Source organism: Sesamum indicum, linkage group LG1, assembly GCF_026168435.1.
Source record: "Sesamum indicum cultivar Baizhima isolate 11 linkage group LG1, ASM2616843v1, whole genome shotgun sequence".
Lineage (NCBI taxonomy): Eukaryota > Viridiplantae > Streptophyta > Magnoliopsida > Lamiales > Pedaliaceae > Sesamum > Sesamum indicum.
Window position 1 is genome coordinate 11,943,738 of NC_142657.1, and position 24,649 is coordinate 11,968,386.

The 24,649-nt window shown below is 34.9% G+C and overlaps 3 protein-coding genes across 4 annotated transcripts; 2 read left to right on the forward strand and 1 right to left on the reverse strand.

The window, feature by feature from the left end:
- Positions 1-251: 251 nt before the first annotated feature.
- On the forward strand, positions 252-3,941 carry LOC105158099 (uncharacterized). Of its 2 annotated transcripts, XM_011074739.3 has the most exons (7): positions 254-497; positions 1,225-1,763; positions 2,372-2,519; positions 2,626-2,762; positions 3,327-3,389; positions 3,489-3,557; positions 3,650-3,941. In XM_011074739.3, the coding sequence occupies exons 2-7, from the start codon at positions 1,572-1,574 to the stop codon at positions 3,731-3,733; spliced, it is 693 nt and encodes a 230-aa protein (XP_011073041.1). In that variant the 5' UTR covers positions 254-497; positions 1,225-1,571; the 3' UTR covers positions 3,734-3,941. The 2 variants fall into 2 exon arrangements, with proteins under 2 accessions (XP_088731258.1, XP_011073041.1); XM_088875132.1 differs by lacking the exons at positions 3,489-3,557; positions 3,650-3,941 and having other exon boundaries at positions 252-497; positions 3,243-3,372.
- A 7,448-nt stretch (positions 3,942-11,389) lies between these two features.
- Positions 11,390-15,423, forward strand: LOC105158108 (putative E3 ubiquitin-protein ligase RHB1A). Its single transcript, XM_088878882.1, has 5 exons — positions 11,390-11,545; positions 12,825-12,954; positions 14,067-14,496; positions 14,584-14,693; positions 14,789-15,423. Exons 2-5 carry the CDS (start codon positions 12,889-12,891, stop codon positions 14,813-14,815), a joined length of 633 nt encoding a protein of 210 aa, XP_088735008.1. The 5' UTR covers positions 11,390-11,545; positions 12,825-12,888; the 3' UTR covers positions 14,816-15,423.
- Positions 15,424-15,575: 152 nt separating this feature from the next.
- LOC105158119 (beta-adaptin-like protein C) lies at positions 15,576-24,330 on the reverse strand. The gene is made up of 15 exons (XM_011074760.3): positions 24,085-24,330; positions 23,424-23,621; positions 21,039-21,152; positions 20,661-20,911; positions 20,003-20,138; positions 19,540-19,719; positions 19,368-19,460; positions 19,065-19,276; positions 18,904-18,967; positions 18,626-18,805; positions 18,070-18,162; positions 17,032-17,420; positions 16,734-16,923; positions 16,456-16,659; positions 15,576-16,168 (listed from the first exon to the last, which is right to left on the reverse strand). The coding sequence occupies exons 1-15, from the start codon at positions 24,169-24,171 to the stop codon at positions 15,869-15,871; spliced, it is 2,691 nt and encodes an 896-aa protein (XP_011073062.1). The 5' UTR covers positions 24,172-24,330; the 3' UTR covers positions 15,576-15,868.
- Between the last annotated feature and the right edge of the window lie 319 nt (positions 24,331-24,649).

Below are 24,649 nucleotides of genomic sequence, written 5' to 3' on the forward strand. Positions count from 1 at the left end.
ATTTTCTTTTAATTCTTCTTTAAAAAGAAAAGGGGAAAATGCGGTACAGCTGCTTCGAACAAAGAGCGGACTCCAAACAAAACTTCAAATGCTGCCTATAAAATCAGCGGAGCCATGCACGACCCGGTCAACCGGTAATAAAAGTGGTGTCAGCACCCGTACTCATGTGCCTCTCTCCCACCGCAATTTACCGGTAGCAGGTCTTTTTCCGAATTGTCCACTCCCACTGCCACTGGCAGTTAGTCTGCATTTATTTCATGCTTTCTCTCTCACGCACAACACCTACACCTCTTTCTCTCTCTACAATCAATCCATCACTCTAAACTCGCAAACTGAAAATTCCCATGGTGTAAATTGTTTTCTCTCAGATCCCTCCCATTGTTCTTGGTTCCTCTCTCTCTCTCTCTCTCTTCTATAACTCTGCTCGAGATTCTGTTGTCCGTACGGCATTGTTTTTGTTTCTTTTTTGCTGAGTGAGATATGATGCTGTTTCTCTGGTGAGTGTACTGTGTGGCGTGTGTTACTGGTGGATATTTAATTTTTTTAACATTGTTGATGGAATTTTACTTTTTTTTTTAAATGGTGTCTGGAGTTCGGCATTCGGTGGTTAGAGGAACTTTTTGAGTTCGAATTTCATTTTATGTAAGAGAATTTGATAAGTGGTGGGGAATTCACTCAATTGCATTGACTTGGGTTTGTTTGCGCTTTTTCGTATTTTTTTCTTCTTAATTTGCATAAATGTGAGGATACTCTGATGTCTTATGCTTACAGGAAGAGTCAATTTGGATAATGCAGATATCTTCTAAGGAAATGATTGATGATATGCCATTTTGGTAAAAATAAGCTGCTTTAGTCTAGCATAATCGCTACCTAGGTAGCAATCCGATCTGACTATCGGTCTGCCTGCATGTTACACTCTGCCTGTGTGTGTGTGTGTGAGAGAGAGAGAGAGAGAGAGAGAGAGAGAGAGGAGATTTTAAATTTTAGCATATTGATAAGGCCGCTGATTTGATGCCCTGGTTAATTGGTTCATTTACTGTGGTCAGACCGAGCCCGTCAACCACATAGATGAAATGTGCTACATTTAAAACTATCATAAAGTATACATGTAAAAGTTAAAAAATTTCTATTATCTATCGTTTTACTCATGCAATTTAAGTCATTGGTGAGAATTTTCTGCAGTTTTGGGGGCCTGATTTGATCTGATTAATTTTTCCTCTTCAGGAATTGTTTCTGAGCTTGAAGTATTTGGATATAATTCAGACTTACCAATAGAATTTGAACGGGTCATTATTCCCCTAGGAGCTACTATGACAATTAGTTGAATTGAGAAATTCAGCTTTGAAAATATCCCGACGAAGATTTTCCAGTAGCAACATCTAGAGTTTGGATTTCACTGTGAGGCTTAATTGTAAGCTTGCATCAGTTTCTTCCTGATTGGCTTCATACAAAGATCAGGATACAGGTGGAGGCGGCTCACATGATATGTAGAGTTGTTGGTATTGGTGATCTTCAAGGAATAATTGGTTGTGTTGCTTTTCTGCTGCTAATCACATCTGCTCAAAAGTGAGATGCTGGAGACAGAATCATGCCCTTCACGGGTTTTATCACCTTTCCGGGAGGAAAGTGGTGATGAAGAGCTGTCAGTTCTTCCAAGGCATACAAAGGTTATCGTGACAGGAAATAACAGAACCAAGAGTGTTTTGGTGGGTCTGCAGGGTGTTGTCAAGAAGGCGGTTGGGCTTGGTGGTTGGCATTGGCTGGTACATTTTCACCTTCTTACAGACCATACAGGCTGATTTGGTTTTACCCTTCCCTATTTTGCACCCACCATATTGGTGGTGACTTTTAAATTTATGTGCAAATATTAATTTGAGCTATTGGGGTCATCACAGTAATAATAATTTTCTTTTATTATACTTTGGTGCATCATTATCAATATCTGATTCCCTCCATCCATAATAAGTATATGGATCCCAAGAAATAGGTCTATTGAAACAATTATTTTTGGTTCAGTGTGATAGTATTTTCATGCTTATGATTATTTTAGAAATTCTATCTACGTGAAAGGGATTAGAATTTCTGGTATTTCCTGATTGAAAGCAAATAATAGCTAAGAGCAGCTATTATTGTGGAAAAGGTGAAAGGGGACATGCAACCTAAAATGATTGAACGAAGGAAAAGGAGGTTTCATTTATTTCACTTAGCTGCTTTAGTGAATATGATACTTTACAAAGTTTATATCGCTGTTGTTAGGCCTGTAGCATTTGCCAGAATGTTTGTCTTCCAATTGTTTGTTACTTATATTTGAGTTTGTTCTTTCTCCCACTTCATATGGTAATGCAAAATTTGACAAGAGGTACTGAACCAGGTTTTAAAGAATGGGGTTGAGGTCAAGCTCCAACGAAATGCTTTGAGTGTGTTAGAGCCTCCTACTGGTAACGAAGGAGATGATGATTATGATTTTGATGATTCCAGCAGTGGCTCTGATATTTGTGAAAAGGACCATCATCGCTTCTGTAAGTTATAGCACTTGCTTAGGAACACCAGGAATTCCATTCTATTTAAGTGCTCTGTCTTCCATGATAGCCCCTCTTGAAATTTCTGTACTTATCCCTTGATCAGCTACTGGCTTTCACTTCAGCAAGATCAGCAAGCCCAGAGTCCGATATAGTAGACCCTGGTTGCCATCTGTTTCGGCAAAGTCAATTAATCGCAGTAGTTGCAGAGAAGTTCAGTCCAAATGTCATACGACCCAACCGGTAAGCAAGATAGCAATTCCAAGTACTCATGACACTCTGACCTTTCATCTCTGTTAATGATTTTGTATTATACTTGTTTAGCTTGTGATTTCGTGCAACCCAATTGGTAAAATGGGAAGAATATGGCATTTTGACTGCTTACAGCAAAATTTAATTATTTTTCAGTGATGCTTGTTCAGATCCTGATGAAATTTCCTTTATTTAAATATTTAGAGAGCATGTCAGTGGTTTATGATTTATGTTAATGGGGACATCTTTGAATCCTTTACATAGACTGCAAGTTACATCAATCAGAAACTCAGTTTACAATATTATTTTTGTTTTCCCGGATCATCACCTGATTTGTCCTGTGAAAATTGCCCTTCTGATAATTTGCAGTGAGCGAGTGCATGCGCACCTTCAGTTACAGTCCATCTCGGTTATTCACTTTGTATTGATACTCCAAGTTTGATTATGTACTGTAATTAATGTTGCTTGTAGCTTGTAGGTTCCATCTACAGCATCTCTATTCAAGTTGTCTCTGAGTCTGATATATACTTTATTTTGGTACTTTGGGTTGATTAGAGAGTTAATTTGGCAAAGCTTGGAACTGGATCATTGTGGAGATATTGGAGAAGCTTCCATCTGGTCTGTGTTCTTATTTCCCCTTGTCTTGACTTCCTTTCTATTTCTCATCAAATTTGGAGTCATAGTAGCTCAACCTTTTTTCCCAATTCCCATATGCAGGCGCATATTAATCCTAACCCTACAAAGGAACAACTGCTTAGTGCTATCCAGCAGCATTTCTCTTCACAGGTATAATAATATTCACTTGCAGCCCACATGCGCACGGTATATAGGTACAGTTACATGCATATTCTAATGCCTTGCCCTTTTTGATTCAACAGCATGTGGATGAGGTAGAAGTGATTGTGGAATTTATCCGTGCGGCCAAGAAACTACAGTCAGTTGGCACAAATAGAGATCTGTGATTGATTCCTAAAAATCAGATTTTCAATGCCTGTAATATATATATGTATCTAGTTGATATACTTATGTACCTAACTCTAGTTCACCTCTAATTAACAGCTAATTTAGAGACCATATGTGCACGAGAGCTTAATTTATTCTGCAATCTCGAACCCTAACCTTGTACCATGGTGCATCGCGCTATTAATATTATGCTTCTTAATTCTCTCATTGTCCATGTGGCACCCTATAGCCTATACAAGGCGAATAAACTCGACAGATTACGTGAAATGGATAGTGTCTGAATTTTCTGGGAATTGTATAACATATATGTTGAGTGGAATACTAGAGTAAACATCATCAAGATCCTGAGTAGGTCATAGGGTTTTTGATTTATTTATATATTTTAAACATCAGGCTCGAACTCATGATCTATATTTTGCAAGATGTTATTCTTGAGCCACTTGATCCTCAGGGGTTCTGAAATTTTGTTGTTGATCAATGGAAGTGTTTTCTTAGATGTCCTCCCTTTGACTGTGTTCTCAGTTTAAAGCTTGATGACTTATTAGGGCCCAAAAGGTTGATGACATAAAAACATTTATTCTTGGTTGATCTTTTTCCTAGTATCCCAATATTTATTAAATTAAAACTGGGTAATGGACAGGTCAGAAGTTGTTGATGTGAGGGTGGTGTTGATATTTTGGTGAGAAGAGGGACAGGACAGGTTTATTAAATGAGCACCAACTACTAGTAGTAATATATGGTTGTTCTTTCTAGGGCATGTTGAAGTCCAAGGCCAAAAGCCTGTCTGAAGCAGGGTCTTCAATTCTTCATTATTATTCCATGCTATAATTGGAGGGTCCCCTTTCTCTTACGTAACATTTGAGCAACCATCCCAAATTGGCCCCTACAATTATTTTCTTGTACAAGGTTAAGCTGACTCCCCAGATTTCACAATCTTACTTGGACCCATCCATCTCTACCTACCAATCTTTGTTTTTCATACAAATTCATCCAATGCTCTACCAAATCCCCTTTCAATCAATTCCTCTACTAATTCCGTTTTTTTTTTTTTTTTTTGTTTTCTTTTTAGGTTAGTTTACAACTTGTTATTTCAAACTTGATTCCATATTTTATAGGATTTAAAATGTGATTTTATATTTTGTTAAAAGTTATAAAAGGAGGCCAAAACGTTGGAAAAAAACTCCGACAGTCACAACCTGTAAAACTAACGGAGAACTCTACGTAAAAATTTTGTGCACATGGGTCAAAAAAAGGTCAATTATTAGGTTTTAACGTCTGCTAGTCAGACGGGGCTTGTTTGCATTGTTGACTTCTTTTTGTAACTTTCAACGAAATATGAGGTTAAATTCAAAATCATAAAGATAGAATCAATTTTTGAAATACCCTAAACTGTGGAGCTAATTTTGCAAGTTTGCCACATATACATTCACAGGCTTTGAGAGTTTTTCTAATGATAAGTTTCAAGTTAATTTTAAAGATAAATTATAATGGGCTTCTTTAAGATTTGATATAATTATAAATGTTCCTTCATTATTTATGAGAATATTGATACCCGTTGATATTGGATAAAATGATGTAATCTTTGTGCAAGATTTAAGCATGAGAAGTTGTGCTCCATTGAAGAAAGGTCAAGAACTCAAAAGGAAAAGATTAATCACCAAAAGTTACAGTTTTTGGTGCAGCTCAGGTTCCCTTTATATACAGAGGAAGAAGATGAAAAAACTGCCAAAATTAATTGCCTCACTTAATTAACTAAACTGCCAAAGAAATGAAAAAAATACTAAAACGCGCACTATTAAAAATGCGATTTTATAAAGAAAAAAAAAAAGAAGCTATTCTAGCATGATAAGACACTATTCCTGCTTCTTGCTCAGCTGCTGATCGAAGGTTGAATCTTAGTAGCCCCTACAAGTTGGACTTTTGTTCATGACAACCAAGCCTAACTTGGAACACAGATGCAAAAATTAGTTACCAGGTGGTGGCTCAGTGAAAAGATCTGCGAGCTACTGTTTTGAAACGAAATGCGTTGGTTGAATGAGGCTCTCTTTATATTTGTCTCTCACAACATGGCAGTCAATCTCAATATGCTTGGTCCTCCTATGGAATACTGGATTCCCTTGTTATGTGCAAAGTTGCTTTATTGTCACAAAAGAAAGGTACATGAGTGAACACCTCAACACCTAAGTCCTCGAGTAGATTGTTCACTCAAGTGATTTCACAGACGGTTGATGTCACGCTCCTGTACTCTGCTTCAGCAGAGGATCTGGATATAGTTGTCTGCTTCTTGGTCTTCTAAGAGATTAGGCTTATTCCAAAAAATATACAATATCTTGTTAGTGATCTTCTTGTAACTTGGCATGCTGGCCAATCTGGACCAGAAAAGGCCTTTAGTTTGAAATCATTATTTGTTGGAAAGTACAAACCTGAGGAAAGACTTCCCTTGAGATATTTGACCAAGTACATAACTGCATCCTAGTGCTCTTGGCAAGGGTGTTACACTGTGTTGCGTAGCAAATGTCTGGCCTTGTAAAACTAAAATACAACAACTTGCCTATTAATCTCTTGTATCTGGAAGGGTCCTGGAGTTCTGAGGTGAATGTCAAACCTGCTGGAAGTGGAGTGACAATTGATTTTCCCTTGTGTAGCCCCACATCTTTGATAATATCAAGTGCATATTTGTTTTGTGTGACAACTAATCCTTGTTGTGATCTAGCTAATTCAAGGCCTAGGAAATACTTTGCTTCCCCTAAATCTTTGATATTGAACAGATCATTCAAATACGTTTTAACCTCTTGTATACATTCCTCTGCAATTGCAGTAACCAATATGTCATCCACATAAACAAGAAGTGAAATAAAGTGTGAACCAGTACCTTTTGTGAATAACCAGTACCTTCTTGCTCAACTGTCGTTCAAAGCTTGAATATTAGCACTTTGGATGAAAATCTGTAATTATCAACTTTATCTTTATGTACTTTTTTTCTTAAAAAACATTACAAAACAAATATAATGATGTGAATTAAAAAATTTAAAAATCGTCAAAATATTATCCACTTAGTTCATAAATAAACTTATAATTTTTTTAAAAATAAGTAAAATTATAATTCATAATTCCACCATAATATTTTGGTTAGTTCACCACAAAGAACGAATTAAGACAATGAATTTTGCTAGTTGTTAGACAACTATTGAAATCAGAATTTATTAATCGTTTTCAAACAATGAAAAGTATTTACAATTTATTTTAAATTTAGAAGAGTTTGTAGTAATTTAATTCAATTAAGAAAAAATCAAGACAAGGATTACAGTCAATAGGTAACAACGTCACCGTAATTAGGAAATGTGGCAATACTTACCATTATTTTATTTATTATATGATAAGTCTATTTATTTTGTCCTTTCTCTGGTTACTCCATAATTAGAAGACTTATTTAGACTATATATTCTTAGACATTTAAATAATTACACATTCTTATTTGCCTTTAATTATGATTTATTATTATAAATAAATATATATATATACATTTTTGTGGGGTTAAAAAAGGTATTCTTGTTTTTTCATAATGATAAAATTTACGGATAATTACACCATTTTCCCGTGAAGTTTCTTGTAGTTATATGTAAACCTTCTGTAGGTTGACAAAAATTACACCTAGTACTTTTTAAGTTTGCTCCTGTTCAACAATCGTCTGTTAGTAAATTCATAGAATTTGTTCACGTTAGCAAAAAAGCCGTATAAAAATTTATATTTATATCTGATTGACTTATTACACACTTATTGCATGTTAAACATATTCATTTAACTTATTACATCAATCGAAGATAAATATGATTTTTTATTTAATTTTTTTTACTGATGTCAACAAATTCTGTAAATTTTACTAATAGCTGAATCTATTTTTTTTTTATCAAAAAGAAACTTTAAAAATAATAATTATAGGTTTTTAAATAATGGTTTATATATAATTACAATAAATATAAAGAACGAAGGGTATAATTATTCCTTAAACACAGGAGTTATAGTGGGCCTCTCTCAATATTAATTTGGGCTTTTGGGCTTTTTCTTTATTTTTATCTTCCATGCATTTAGATTAAAAGATCTGATTTTCCCGAATAATTTGAAAAAAGAAAAAAAGAATAAATAATTTTTTGAATTTCAAAGCCAACTCGGTTTGTTTCGAGTGAGACGAAAAGGGAAGTGAAAGAGAGAGAAAGAAGAAAAAATAATAGTTTTTTTTCAAATTATTTGGTAGGATTGGAATGCAATTAAATCTCAAATATTTTCATTTGTTTGATACGAGAAAAATAAATTGAGAAGAAAAGATTATTTTTTGTAATTTTACTGAATAATTCTTCTCTTTATTTTGTATTAGAAAATAATAAATTTATATTATACTAATATAATGTTAATATATAAAAAACTTAAAAACTTTTATTAATAAAAATATTTATCAAACAAGAACATGCATATTTTTTATTTAAAAAAAAAATATAGTTGACTTCGATGCAGCAATTTTCAGCAATTTTATTATCTTTTCTCTAACGATTATGTACGATATTATCTTCGCAAAGGAGAAAGAATTGGAGAAAAGTTATATAAATATATGTGCAATAGAGTAAATAAAAAAAAAAAATAAATAACTACAAAGTTGGAATCCATAGGAGTTTCACACATCGAGTTTATAAATGTTTTTATAAAAGTGATTCCACATCTGTTTATTATATTTACACTAATTCTTTTATTGTGTTGATAATACCTTATGTTGGTTTTCTTTTATTTATTTCCTTTTTTTTTTCTAGAACGTGATTTGTTAGTTTATATATTTTATTTTTATTTATAAATATTTTAAAATATAAAAAAATAATTAATTATATGTACTCCGAAAATATATAATTGAAAAGCAACCTATTGGTATCTTCAATTTATGACCTGTCAATTTTTAATTTTTTTTAATATTTTACTATTTTTTTTTCTCTCTTCTCAACTTCTACATCCCTTTTTCTTCTCTCATTTTTTTCAATATTTTCTCATAATTCTTTAATATTTTTTTATCTAATAATTATTTTTAAAAATTATTAAATTAATTATACACACACGTTTGAGTGTACTACATATATTAGTACTATATATTATTGGAGGGGGCCCTTTTGGTGTCCAAATTGATTTTGATTTGAAAATTTTTAATTAATTAATTATTTTTAACTTCTGCACTCGTCATGATTTTCTATAACTACTTTTGATAATTCAATGTATTTACTGATATTAAAAAAAAAGTCTGTATTTACTCTTGATTGACCTATTATTGATTTATTACAGGTCAAGTAAATCTTTTTATGACTAAATTACTCACGTACGTTTTCATATGTTAATGCATGTAAGGAGGTACATTTTCATCAAAAAAAAATTATTTGACTTGCAATAAGTTAATGGAGGGTAAGTATCACTTTTTATTCAGTTTTTTAATTAATATCAGTAAATTCAGTGAATTTTCACCAATGAGGGACCTATTTATTAGATGTAAACAAAACTTTATGTTATTAAATATAATTTTTTAAATTATAAAAAAATTATATATAATTATACCAAATTTTGAGAAACGGAAGTGTAATTCTACCTAATGAAAAATGTTTGGATATGGGATTGCTGAAGTTGTGGTGGGACCAATGAACCTCCAAATACACTCGTGGGGTCGTTAGAAATTAGACCACCAACTTGGGGTAGGTGGTGACGTGGTAGCCCAAAACAATATGTGATGGCCAATTCCCAACACGTGTCTTCATCGCGACACCGCAAGTCCACCGTTTCTCATGCATTGGCACCGGACACAACCAAAATATATTCCTTAAGGCTTTATTTGGGCACACACAATCTCAAAACAATTAAATTTTGGGTAAATTACAATAATTTTTTTTGAATTTTGACATAATTACAAATAATTTCTCATTGTTTGAAAAATAATAAATATCTTCTGATATTTGATAAAATTATGTCACTCTTGAATGGAGGTATGAAATTGTCAAGTTTGCCCTACTGTATTTTTTTATTTTTTTCTAAAAAATACTTTTTTTAAAGAAAAGCGAATGAGATGGATGAAAAAATTTTAAAAATTATAAAAAAATATATCCATTTAATTTATAAAAAAATAAAAAAAATTAATTTTTAATCCACAAGTGCATTTTGGTCAGTTCACTATAAAAAATGGATGAAAATCTAACGAATAAGGTTAATTGTTAGATGATCGTTAAAATTAGGAGAATGTCAGTAATTTTTCAAACAACGAGAGGGTATTCGTAATTATGTTAAATTTCAGGAAAAGTCATTGTAATTTACCCCAAAACTTTTGTTGTTTAATGAGCCATATTGGCAACCAACTTATAATAATTATTAAGAACTTATAAATATTTTCAAAAATTAATGAAAAGTTTTGTTATTTATGAAAATTTTAAAACCTCATTTAGTTTTAATTATATCATACTAATATTTCATGAGTTTCATTATTTTATTTTATCGAAACATTTCGAATATTTGCTTTCATGATAAAAAATATATATTTTTAAAATATATGGTCTTATAAGATGTTTTAAATAACTTCTGTTTAATTATTTTTGAAATGATCAACAAATAAATAGAAATGCATCTAAATAGAGTACATGGTACTTTTGCAATTTTATTTTATTGAAAAGTCAAATTAATTAGTATTTCCCTAATAAAATAAATTAATTTACTCCTAAAACATTAAACATTAATCTTTTGGTCATCCAACCAACACCAAATTATTATTAATCTCCTAACTTATCCCAATATTTTCAAAGTCTTTTTCAGAGTCAACTGTTCTTTTTTCTTTTTTCTTTTATTTTTTAAAATAGGAGTAGATAACATCGATACGATTTAAAATTAAATTAATTTTTTTTTAATAATGTAAGTTTTATTAAGTAAAAGGTACAATAGTACAATACAACATAATTCAACAGTTGGTTTCTTCTTCGACAGGCCTATTTAAAATTAAATTTTACTGCACAAACACTCTGTAACCTTTGCAAAATAAGTACAGTTCTTGTTTGTAATTGTAATTACAACGGCAACCCTATTCATTAGAGAAATTTTACATAGAGACTCACGAGGTACATTATACTAACGCTTCTCGAAGGTGTATTTATAATTCTAAGGACAGTGGTATTTGTTTGATTGGACTTATTGTGAGTGAGTGTCGATGTAATTTATCCTAAAGAAATTAGAATTATGATTTTCAAATAGTTTTTTTAAACAGAACTTGGAGTAAAATTCAAATTAGTCCGCAATATTTGATTTCAACTTAAAAAAATTCTATATCTTTTCGACTCTATTCAAATCAATCCTTTCGGTGGGTGGTTTTTCTATATTACCCTTATAATAATTTTTTATTTTTTTATAAAGAAAATTATTTTAGTCCGTCATTTTTTATTTTTTTAAATTACAATTTAGTCCCTCCATCATAAATTTAGAAAAAATATAAATATTTTAATTAAATTTATTGTGAGAGAGTGTTAATATAATTTATTAAAAAAAAAAAGAAAAGGAATTAGAATTAAGAATTTTCAAATAGTTTATTGAAAGAAAAGTTGAGATATTCATCTTACCCCCAACTAATACAGCAAAGCCAAACAGGGCCGTCCAATGTTTATTATCCTTAAACATAAAATACTAAGGAATTTGTACTATAATTATATTGTTTTGTTTAATCAACAATTGTTCTTGCATTTCCAACTCCCTCGGTGGTCCTCCTCCTTTCAGCAACAGTCTTCACATACTGCTCATTCAATCCCAAGAAAGAGGTACGCATACACTCGTTTATGCTGAAGAGAGCTACAACACGGATTCAATTCTTTGATTAGCTTTTCTGTTCTTGATATTGATTGTTTGTGATGAATTGCTACAGCTGATTGTGTGTAACGAATTTTGTCTGGAAGCTCGATTGAATCCGTGGACAATTCTGTTTGCGTTGGGGTTTCTTTGGATTTCTTTGATTGAGTTACTGGTTATATTTTGGTGTCTTCTCTTCTTATATGTTCTTGTAGGAGGTTAAGGGAGTGTCTCGCTATGTGTCTGTGAGTTTGTGCTTCATGTGCCATGTGGGTTTTTCTCTGAGGTTTATGGGGTGTTTGTTAAAGATGGTTTTGGGACTAATCTTTCTTTTTTAGTTTCTTAGTTAATTCATGCTGTAATTTTGGAGAGGTGTTTTGTAGTTATGTTTGACTGGATTTTGTTGGGTGGTACTCTGTGTATTGATAGAAATTATGATTAGATCAATTTGATCAATCAGGCATTGTGATTTACTTCATTGGAGCGATTGTGTTGTGCCTATAGGGGTGATGAGTATCGAGATGATCTCTTTTTGTCATTCTTTAGTGTCCAAAATGATTGTGATCTTTTGTATACACTTTAAGAATTTGTAGGGCTTGTGATTATGGTGGAATAGTAAATGGAGTATGATGACTTTCTTTGTTATTGAAGAGATAGTCAGAGGAGGAGGATCATTGTGATTAAGGTGTTGTAGTTGTGACTGAAGGATTTACATGGGATCTGACTGTGCTGACATTTGACTTCATGCATAGAGTTGTATAAGGGGTATGCTAAATTCCTTGAATCTCATTAAACACACAGCAAGTGATTTGAGGATAAAACCTAGGACATTAAAGAATGAAGGCAAAGACACACCATAACTTAAGTTAAATGGGTCCCTTATCCCTTCCATGCAATGTGCTATAACCACTATCGTTCTTTTTCTTCAGTACTGGAGTTTTATACTAATATAGATTCATCAAACTTTAAATGCATGCTTGTTATCCACTTACAGCCTCTGAGATGTATATAATGGAAATATTCCCATTGGTAAGTATGCACACTGACATTTTTGTGTGCTAAGTTATTTCACTTTGTCCTACTTTCTTGTACCTATTGAGCCTCTTGTGTTGTATAGTGGTGCAATCAGAGGAGTTCTTGTAGCTATAGCTAGTAAATGACTGTATAATTGTTAAAATTTATCAAATATGGTTACGGCTTTGAAATTATGCATATTATCACTGACATATGGTGTTATGTTATATTTTATAGAGAAGGGAAATCATGATAAAAATGCCGGTGGCTTCAGGTGGATGGCAAAAATAATTACATAGAGATGGGAGGTTGCTGCTGCTGTGCATCTAAGAGTACTGAACTTAATAGGTCACCGACATACTTTCATGTGAGTGATTTTTGTTGTCCCAAGTAGTTGAGCTTATGCATTTGTTTTACTGTTATCTCTAGCTTGCAGATATGGTCTAAAGGTCAAATGTGATTTTTTCTTTTTTCCTTTCTGACTGGTGTATTAACAATTTAACATGCTATCTAGGTGGCCAACCGTTCTTGAGATTACCTTGTCTTATAATGGATAAGTCAATACTTTGATAAAAACAACAGTTACTTGGCTGATGTTAAAATGCTGATAAGTATGATTTTCTCTGAAGCTTTAAAATGAATCTTAATAACATCATATCTAACTGCCAATAAGCATGTACGGGCCGTTAATAGCAAGCTGCTATATTCAGCCATTACATAGAATTTAAGGTATTTGGTGACTGGAGTACTGATTGATCCCATTTGAGTTGAACTGATTGTAAAAGGATCTTGCAAGTCTTCTAAGTTTTGCACCATGTCCCTGTTGCTCATTTCATATCTATTTTTAGTAGGATATTTGTCAAGTGTGGATTTCAAGTTTAGTGGCAAGCTGAGGATAAAAGAACCATTGCAACTGGTCTGTCACGTGTTTGAACGCTATATAATGATTTTGTCTTCGGAATATAAAAACTGACGTTGGCAAACTCTTGAGGCAATAATTCCTAAAAGGAAATTCATAAAATTTGAAGATAATGTAGTGATTGTCCGGAATAAAGTTCTCATGCAAGGTGAACAGAACTCCATTCTTCTATTTAAGTGCCAACCAGTCCTTTTCGCTATTAATAGAACTTCTTGAGTTTATCTTGTGAAGTTTTTCCAAGAACATTATCTGTAGTTAAAAATCTATTATGTTTCTGCTGTATTTTGATTTTCAAGTCCAGTTCATGCTTTATTGCATGAAGTGATTGATGTCTCTTGCACCTTTGTCTATTTCAGAATAATTGTTTCTGTGATCACCGGATTAACAGACATAACTTTTGCTCTTTCTCCCCTACTGATTTTAGATCTCTTTACTTATGCTATGAGCACCGGATTTGCATATTATCACCCGCTTCAGAGAAATTCATATTGCTGATAATACTCTTATCCATTCTTCATTGACATAACTTGACTTTCTGTGGGGATGCCACTTGCTTGCAGTATCCAGTGTCAGAAGAGCATGAACCCTTGTCATCTCACAATGCAACAGTCTCTGCTCTCTCTACCGGGCTTTTGGTAGATACAAATCTAGATACCTCAAGTCCAGATACTTATCGACCACCTCCCGTGCCGATACCTTATGAAACATATGTAGGACGCCCACCTACTCCATCAGGGGATCGAGAAGGCCCTGGATGTAAGACTGAACTGGCCTTGGAAACCACTAACCCAGAGGCTGTTGCAGATACTAATGAAGGCAGCACTTTGGAAATTAAGGTAAAGAACATTGATTCAGATGAAAAGGCAGAAATGGATAGTGAGCTGGAAGCATCAAAAGAAGACGAGAAGTCAGATGAACTTAAGAAGTCCAGCAAACCTGTCGTTCCGCCACTGCAAGATGAGGATGATACTTGTCCCATTTGTCTTGAAGGTGCAACAAAACTTAAATACCTGCTTATCTTTAACTTTATAATGATCTCGTCCTGCTTCATTCGTGTTTGACTTCTCTACTTTGCAGAATATGATGCAGAGAACCCAAAACTCATCACGAAATGCGACCATCATTTTCACCTTGCCTGTATTCTTGAATGGATGGAAAGGAGTGATACTTGTCCTGTGTGTGATCAGGTTTGCTTAATTGCTGTGCTCAAAATCTACTTCTGTGATAAAATGTTTTGTTGCCTCAAAAGCACTGAGAAATTCCGTTTGTTTCATGGATGCAGGAAATGGTTCTCAGTCCTGCTGAATGAGAGTAGTTATTAGAACACTGCATTTGGCCTCTTAGCAAGAACTAAGACGATGAATGCATCTGGTCAATGCGTTTTGTGTCATGTTGCTATTACAGGGTTTATTACAGTTTGCTTATGTTGTCTCTTGTGATGTCCCTTTTACTCGTTACTTTGGATTTGTGAAGATCGAGAGAAAAAAGAAATCTGAACAAATGGTTTTAACAAATGAATTCTTTTAGGCAAAGACTGCAATGGGTTTTAAGTTGCTGTGTACATACCATTAGGAGGTGACAACAGAACATCAGGAGCGGGAGACGCTGTTGTAAGAAAAGAAAGTAATAGGACTATGTTGGAAGCGATCTGCGTTGCTGCTGTACATGTTTACTTATCCTCCAGCAGGTCTATCCATCGTTTGTTTTCTTCCCCTGTAGCAGTTTCCTAGGCTACAATTGTTTTGTCTGTATCTTTTGCTTTTGATTGAAGTTTAGGTTTCCTGTTGCTCGGACAATTGTTGGGCGTTCGTGATAAAGGTTTTATGCAGCTTATGCTTAGTAAATAGTGGTAGGACTTGTTTGAATGGATTCATTTGTACAGAAGTTATAAATTAGAGATTGCAATCTCTTATAGTAGCTGTTTGATGCTAATTTGCACAAATTGTTAAACTTCGGAAACAAGATGTAAAGTAGGTTATCTGAAAAATGGTGAGATGAAGGTACCAGAAAGCGAGTGGAGAGCTATGAAAACTCCCATAAGCTCCTTTTCTAGCATAATAAAGTGAAAATTGAGGGAACTAAATATAATTGTATAATCTGAATAGCACCGAGCAAAGTCATCTCTACAGAGCCTACAATGAAATCCGACTGAATCTAAAAAATTAGAGTGTCAAATACATCACCACTGCCGGTGGTGGTTCTTGAATCTTGATAGATGGCAAAATAACAGTCTACAACCAACCATAAGTACTTCAATCAAAATTGCCAAAAAATTTTAAAAATCTAACAAAACCTATATCCAAAGGAAACCATGACAAACCAGCCAGGAATGAAGAGAGACGGATCGAACTGAATAAACACACTAACTCTTGAGGAGAGTTTCGACTGCTTCAAAGAAAAGAGGAGCGAATTCTGGATTTGGAGTTTTTAGCGCACATTTGAGGCCGGGGACACCAATGGCTGCTGTAAGCTCAATTAAGAAGGGGATTCCTCGAGGAATCTTGGCTGAGAGATATAACACGTCTTGATTTGAGTGCTTGCGCTTGGCAATAAAGAACATGTTGGATGCAGCCAGCCGGTCTAAGGTAGCTTCGACACTGTTAAGCACAATAGCTGGAAAGTCCCTAGAGACCTCGTTCGAATCAGGCAAGGATTTCCATGTCTGCAAAATTGACAGGTGCAAATGGATCAATTCCCACAAGTTACTGTCAAAGAGCTCATAAAACAGAAGAACTCTAATGGGGACTAGCAGTTTTCATGCCCACTCATGAGCAACTGAATTTGGGTGGGATCTTTAATAAAAATTCAGGGAGTACAGCAATAAAACTTAGGTCGCTATCTTACGAGTTCAGATTTCTATAAAAGTGAATACGTGTAAGCATTAAAATCACCTAAATTGTTACCTTGTAATCTTAACCACAGTGAACACAGATTCAATGTACTACATACCTCAAGAAATGTGGATCGCTCCATTCTTCCATCCTCGGAGAAGAGTACATTCAATGGAAGTTTGTCATTGAAATACCACACAGGCTGTTGACTATTCTTCACAGCAACTTGCAGAAGTGTACTTGGTGGACCGGGAGATAAATTCTGGAACAGAACCATAGGCAGAAGAGTGCTTGCAGATGTCCCAGGTTGCAATTGGGGAACCTAAATAGCACCAGATATCAGCTCAGCAAACAGCAAACCAAAGCTGACATATCTTACACAAAACCATTACATACCTGGAGAGGTCCACCTGCAGCAAGACCAAATGTATTCTTGTTGAACTGAATCATAAACCCATCAAGTGGAATCTGAGAATTGTTCTCAAATAGCATGCTGTAAAATATCTGGCCATCTCTTCTTATTAGCTGAGCACTGATTTGTAGGCCTTGACCAGTAGGTGCGGGTAATAGAACTGGCAAGGGAGGTCTGCAATCAAAGGCACAATTCCATGAACATCGCCCTAGGCACATCTAGATAAGAACTCTAAAACTACAACTTAAAGAAGGAGCTGCAACAAAAATATGGTAAGCGTACCCAGCAGGGCTTGCAGGCCTATCAGTCGGGACTATGGCACTGTTATTATCGCCCATCAGGTCAAGTAAATCAGGCACGGGTGCAGGAGCAGCAGCCGGTTGCCTTGCAGCAGCAGACTGCACATTACTCGTGGTGGCCGGTGATGATGCACCTATATTAGCTGCATGAGCAGGGGATTCAGAATACCCCCCTTCACTTGCATCAGGATAATCCTCTTCCTCTGTTCTCGAAACAGTTTTGACACGAGTTACAAATGCATCAGGGGGCTTGTGGTAGACAGAGGATAATGTGGCAATGTTGGCAAGAAGCTCATCCAGCAGAGAAGGCTCAAGTTGATTAGAGTCATCACTGATCACAGGCTTTTCAGCTAAAACAACATCCTTTGCTGCCTGAACGATCAGAGAACATCCATACTTGAGTATGCACAGAAACCACCTTACTGCTTTAAATGAAGAAATTTATCCTTGCCTAGGCGAAAAATTCTAAAAAAAAAAGATACAGATAATGTTAAGACTAGAGTCTGTTCCCTAGGAACAAACACTGATGACCCAAGCCATTCCTCGGTCAGCAAGCTTGGTATCATCGACATGTTCAACTCAAGATGTACTTGAACCAAACACTCAGTAGCAAGCACTATTTCCCAATGTTCCAAGAAAAGTTAACAACAATACACTTGAGAACTACAATCATGCATCCCAAGCAGAAAATACAGGTGACAGGACATAACAACTTCATGATGCATGATGAAGAAATAAAATAATCTTGAGATAATGAAGGCCCATGCAGAATATCATGAACAGAGATTCACTGTCTCATCCTCACAATTCAGATGAATTTCATTCATATCCCCCAGGGCAGGTTTAGAAAATTGTTTTATCTTCTTTTTTGTCCTGTTTAAGCCTAGTGCACATGCACTAACAGACAGATGCAACATGCTAACAACAGAAACTTCATTTTTTCACAAAAGAAGTACGAGAAAGTGGAATCTCATAAAGCGATAAAGCAGCGGCAAGTAAAGCATGAGCTATAGCAAAATACCTCAGGATCAGTTGAGAGGAGTCGCCAATATATGTATGCACGATCTCTAAGATCTGGATTGTCTGTCTCAACAGTTGCATTGTTCAGAACAACCTATAAATAAGATTATAGAGCAAGTCACGCTGGGGAGATGTATTTTTAATTAGGAAAAAAAGAAAAAGAAATAAAAAGAAATAAAAAGAAAGGAATTTCCTAGTTCAATGCCCAAATTATGAAAAAAATGAAACTGCCAAAGTACCCATGATTCTCAATGGAAACTCAAATATTACTGGATTGCCCCACCATTATTAATAACAAAAATAAAGCTCAAGGCTAATCCTGAAATCATTGATTTGACCAACACTGTGCCATCCATGCTCTAGGGCATAAAATCTTTAATTTCAAACATCATATTTCTCTGTCATTAGCATAACCGATAAACAAGAAATCTTGCTTAATATATGTACACAAAGCTACTGGAATCACACTCACATTATTGCAAAACTGGGCAGATCAAGAGGAACTACTATGTGCGTTTGAAGGTCATGAATAAGATGCAGGGGAGGCTACAACATACCTGGATCATCTGTTGTGGGCCTTCAGTCGGCTTCTTAAGAAAAAGTTTAACTGTTGCTGTTAGCAACTGTAGTTGAACTTGTGGAGGTTCCTCCGGAAAACTCTCCAAAAAGCTCTCCAAGAGCTCATCAGCATTATCAATTCTTTCAGCATATTCACCAATTATCCAGATCATTGATGCCTGTAAAGAATGACATATGAGGATACTCAAACTCACATGATTACCTATTAAAAGAACACAAAGATGTGAACCCAAAAGATTCATGTCCTGTGAAATACCTTTGCCTCTGGCTCATCCAAGGTGTCCAAGCTTTCACAAAGTGTAGCAATTATGGACTCATAGCTGAAAGAAAAGAAAATAGTGTTTAAGTTGAAAAGTACAAGAAACAAATTGCACCAATACACTTGACGAGGAACAAAAACGTAAAGTAGCGACATACGTGTTTGGGTATCTCCTAAATATATCCTTAATCACAATAATAGCTTCTTGAACAACATAGTTTACTTTGATCTTTATCAACTCTAGTAAGACACTTATACACCGTTCAGCTGCTCTCTCTAGCTTGATGGCACAGCGTCCAATAGCACGAACAGCTTTTCTGACAAAATCTACATCTACTTCCGTAGCATACTCTTTGAATTCTAGTAGAACCTGAAAGTGTAGATGAAGAGGCATTACACGGAACCAGATCCAATTAGCACAAAGATCAATAATGCAATCTACTCCAACCAAACCAACTTACCTGGTCAATATTTCTGTCAGAAGCAAGCTTTATCATGATTTCTAACTTTTCCATCTTCACATAAATTGGATCATTGTATTTGCAGAAAAACACCTTGATGGCAAAGAAAGCAATAATTTATGAGTTCACCATTGATAACTTTGTGTATGTGTGGTAATAAGACATTAATCACCTTGATTTCATGGGCAAGAATAGTGGGCCGCTTTTGGACAATAAGGTTTATGTTCCGCAATGCAACATATTGAATCTCCGGTTCTGCAGAAAGCAATGTCACAAGAGGTGGGGCCATTTTTTTGCAAAGGTTTCTCACGACATCAGTGCTGGTGATCAGTTCCATTTGCAAAAGAATCATCTGCAATTGAATTCCACAAAGGTTCATTATAATTAATGGTAATGGAAAGAAAAGGTACTGTTAATTTTTAAAAACTGATAAATGGTGATAATAAACAACAAAAGAACAAGAAAGACAATACAGGTGGAAGTACTTTTTGTCTTCCAAAAATTCCACAAGGGCAAAAGAAAAAGAACTAAACTGCTAATGCTGATGCTAAAAATGAAGAGAGAATGAAAAACATAACAGATGGGAAGACTCCCTATAATAATTCTGGAAAATAAAGCTAAAGGCAGAGATTAACCTTGACAGCTGATAAAACAACGGCACAATTTGCATGCTGTAAACGTGGAGTAACTCTCTCCACTATATTTTCAGCTTCCCGAGCGTCAGTTGCTTTATATTTAGAAAGAGCATCCAAAATAAAAACTTGACCCCACCTAGAGTAGGTAAAATATCAGTGCATTGTCATTGAGCAAAATAAAAGTGAGATCTTATGATAGGAAATAAATGCAAAGGCAATAGTCTACAGACGAAAGACCATAAGACAAACACAGTATGGTTGAAAGGTTCTATCAGATATGTGATGTGTTCCCGGAGGAATAAACCATAAGGCTTCATGCAATAACATACACTCTAAACCCAAAAACTTACCACTCATATTAGCAATCACTGAGATTGTTCAATTCAACATCATATCAGAAAATGCAGGAAAAAGACAGCACACAACATTGTCAGGTTCATCTCTTTCTGTGGGGGGATTAGGCACAGTTAAGACGAAAGTAAGGCATTAAATTTACACCTTCAATCTATATCTAGATGCAATTAACAACTCTGAAGTAAATTAAACTTCGGCTTAAACAACATAAGTAAGCAATCATAAATATGAGTGACTGCATGTGTGGTGTGTGTATGAGTTTATCCTTGAAGTAAATGCCAACAAGTCATATTTGCTATCGTACTCTGTACACTCGTTCAGAGCGGTGAGAAGCTTTGTGAGTGTGCTACTGGTGATTTCAAAGATGGGTCTGCTGCTGGTCTCTTGAATCTCCGCAAGTGCAGCAACTGCATTTGCAACGACCATTGGGTTGTTGTCAGATATTAAATCCTTAAGGGCATCCAGGAAACCTCTATCCTCCACTAACTCAGCATTAATGTCATAAAGTTTAGCAACACATATAGCTGCTGTCTTGCGAACATATGGGTCATCATCCTGACATGACGAAAAGCAGCATAAAATTGCATTGCTTAGTTTGTAATTCACCAAATATTACACATGTTCTGTTATAGTAGAACTAATGCGAGCAAACATATGGTAGATTATAGTATGTGCAAGTTACCTTGAGACACCGCTGCAAGGGATCACATAAATACTCCGTTATTTTATCAACACGAATGCATCCCATTGTCCTAACAGCCAAAGCACGGATCAAAGGATTTGGGTCCTGGGAGTCCTGGAGAGCATGTTCACATGAAATTTTAGACTTTAACCATAGCCACCTTCCAATTGCTTCAATACAGATGTGACTTTGGTCATTGATCACAAAATCTTTAGTATATTTAAAGAGAAGGCAGTTAATGATACCATTAGCACCAAATCGTTCAACAATGCGCCAATCATCATACTTCCAAGTTCCAACACAAATGATATGAATAGTTTAAGGTGTCAACAGAAATTTCTGTTTCCACAAAAATATCCTACCTCCTTAAATTAAGCAACCCCTCTACTTAACTTACTTCATCCCACATTCCCTCATTCATGCATCTACTAGAAACACCACTCCTAACGTGAAACTCACTGTATCATGAGGGGACATTAGATGAGTATGATGGCTCAGCAAAGGTAAGTGACAGTATTTCTATTGATGAGATTCGAACATATGTAAGGGAGAGGATGCAAGAAAAATTGAGAAACGATTCTAGGAGTGTTTCTTTTCTCATTCTCCTTTTCGGTGACTATCACTTGATAACCAATAAGTATAAATTTTATATGATTGGAAAAGGGACTTTTTCCTTTTTTTGTATTTCCTAATTACATCTGTCAATTGTTTACTATAAAATAACTCATCAGCTATTGCACATTTAAGGTCAGGAAAGGGCAAGCAACAGTTTCTACTTATCCCCCAAATTTGGACATGTGTATTTTGCACGCTATACCAAGCCTACAGTGACAGCTCCAGGAAACTCTAGCAATGATGTAAATTTGAATCAAGTATCTGCCTAAACTAAATTTAGAGCTCATTTAAAAGAACAACAGCACAGCAATAAGCTCGCTGAAAAATGAGTAAGATGCCATCTTAAAAAGATTAAGCTTCTAGAACCAACACAAGTAAAAGATCTTGAAACTCCATCATACTAAATGATCATGAAGTATATTATCCGAAGGCATAAATTAAGGTTCAAAAGAGAACACAGCTGTTTGGCCTGCCCAGATGTGAGAGATAAAAAGCATAATCATTTGCCTCAACATTAAAGTAATTGTATCTGATATATAGCCCATAACAGGATTTCAACATGAGAAAACCATCGAACAGACAACTATAACTTCTAAGTAGGTTCCTTCCCATATTGCAGCCACTTCAAAGGTTGATGTGAATACAACACCTACCATAACTTACCACAATCAAGTATTCCTCTGGCCTTGTCTTCAGCTTTACCAACACAATTTCTCAAAATCTTGAGACCCATTCTCAAACTTTCTCTTGCTGTCATTGATACCGTAGATTAAAGCAGAATATAAAAGCAAAACGCTCATTGTAACCGGTTAATCCTAAAATTAGGTTAGTTCCATTTATACTAATTGATATAGAATATCAATAGTTTCTTTTCGAATTATATAAGATTATAACAGTTATGGTGTTTGGAAACAGGACCATCGAACTGTAAAATCAACTGCATGACACGTCACTGTTAGCTATGGAACCTCTCTCTCTCTCTCTCTCTCACATGCACACACACAGACACAACCACCCTCCCACTAGTGTTGGATGTGCATAACTTGTAAGAAAATTTGCTACTACTCTGCCTGTGTTTAAAATTTCTTAAAGCAATTCACTCCCCAGGTTACCTGTTACAACTCTTAGTAATTCCTAACAGCTACTTCTGAGGAGAAACTTTATAGATAATGAAGATTCACTTTTTCAACAGTCACCTAAAACTCATGTCAAAAAGATTAGCCATTTCAACCATAGATGAAGGGAACTTTCACTTGTGATTTGGCAAAAAGGTACAGCCTCCTCTTGTTTGTGTTTTGGATCAGTTCTCAGAGGAGGGAATAAATTATGAAAGGAATCTTAAGCACCAAAACTGAAAGTCAAAAGAATGAAACTCATTATTACAATTAAAGTGCAGTTGTTGTTTTATTTCTGCAATTTACATGTCTGTCAAGAAGTGCCCTGGTTTCTACAATCCTTGCCACTCAGGGCACTTCTTGGTGTATGACTGAGTTTTCTGGTTGTACTTAAGTGTTCCATCTTGTTTGACCTATACTTGTTTGTTGACCTTAAAGCAAGTTAGACCATTTGACACGAAGGGAGCACTAAATGCAAGAAAATTATCAAAATGTCACCAACTATTTGAATTTTGTAGACAAGAGTATAGAGCATATATCGCAACAACCAACTTAAGAAAGAGAACGGGAATCTGAAATTGGAAAAATACTCTAAAACCAATGTTCAAAAATTTTCAGAATAAATTAATAGTCTGAAACTGAAATCATGCTTTACCTTGACAAATGTATTTACGGCGAGAATAGCAAGATCAGGCTGGCTCTTTGCATAGTTGATAAGATACAAATACACAAGCTTCTTGAGCTCCAAATTCTCGGTTTGCATGCAATTTACAACATCTGTAAAAAGTGAGGATACATCCTTCCCTACAGTCATTGCAGCAATCACTTTCTTAACCGCATCTTTTCTCTTGTCCTGCATCCAAAGCAGTCAAAATACAAAAGGTGTCACAGTTCCATGTCAAAAGAACCAAATACTAACCAAAGGCTTGTGTTTCACATGAGAAAAAACCAAATGTATAAAATCAATTAACCATGCTTTATTTATTAAGTATGTATACAGTTCAATGGTTACACAAGTCAAATTAGGGTAGGTCATACAATCACGTCACTAAACCACGCGGATCAGATACAACAATGAAAACTCCACACGCTACAAATCACAAATCAAGCTGAAAAATCAGTAGATCTAACATAAACTCATTCCAAATCCACGGAGAAATTCTCGATACTAACCAAATAATAAAGCCATCAACAGGCAGATCATGCACGTAAATTGAAAAATCTTTCACAAAGAGAAAATTTAAGCAGCAAGTCATTAATTCTTCGTAATTAAAATGGACGCACACACGAATGGAAATTGAACAGTGGAGAGGAACCTTATACTGAGAATTAAGTTCTTCCTTGAGCTCGGGAATTTCACCCTTTTTGGTAGTGGAGAAATATTTCGAATCGTGCCCACTCATTTCTTTTCACTTCGGACGACCCCGCCCAAGCTATGGTTCCGGCGCTGTGGACAGAAGGAATTGGAGAGAGAGAGAGAGAGAGAGAGAAATGGCGAGAGAAAGCCAACGGGGAAGAATGGGAATTGTAGACAGTGGTGGGCTGGACCGGCTGATAATGAACCGGGGTGCATCTGAGTTGGCTTTCTTCATTTTTTGAAAAAACAAAAATATACGGAAATGGTAAAGTTGATACCGTACTTTTTAAAAATAGAACAATTGGTACCATATAAATGGTCTTATTGCAATTTAGTATTTTTTATAAGGTAAATTATAATGGGTATTTTTAAATTTTGTTATAATTATAATATTTTAATATTATTTAAAAAATTATAAGTACAGAATTAGCAATGCTCTAATAAAATGCCCTTTATAATAGCCAATTAAGAGGGGTATTTGTTGTACCATGGTTAATTTTAATGAGTATTTATAATTTTTAAAG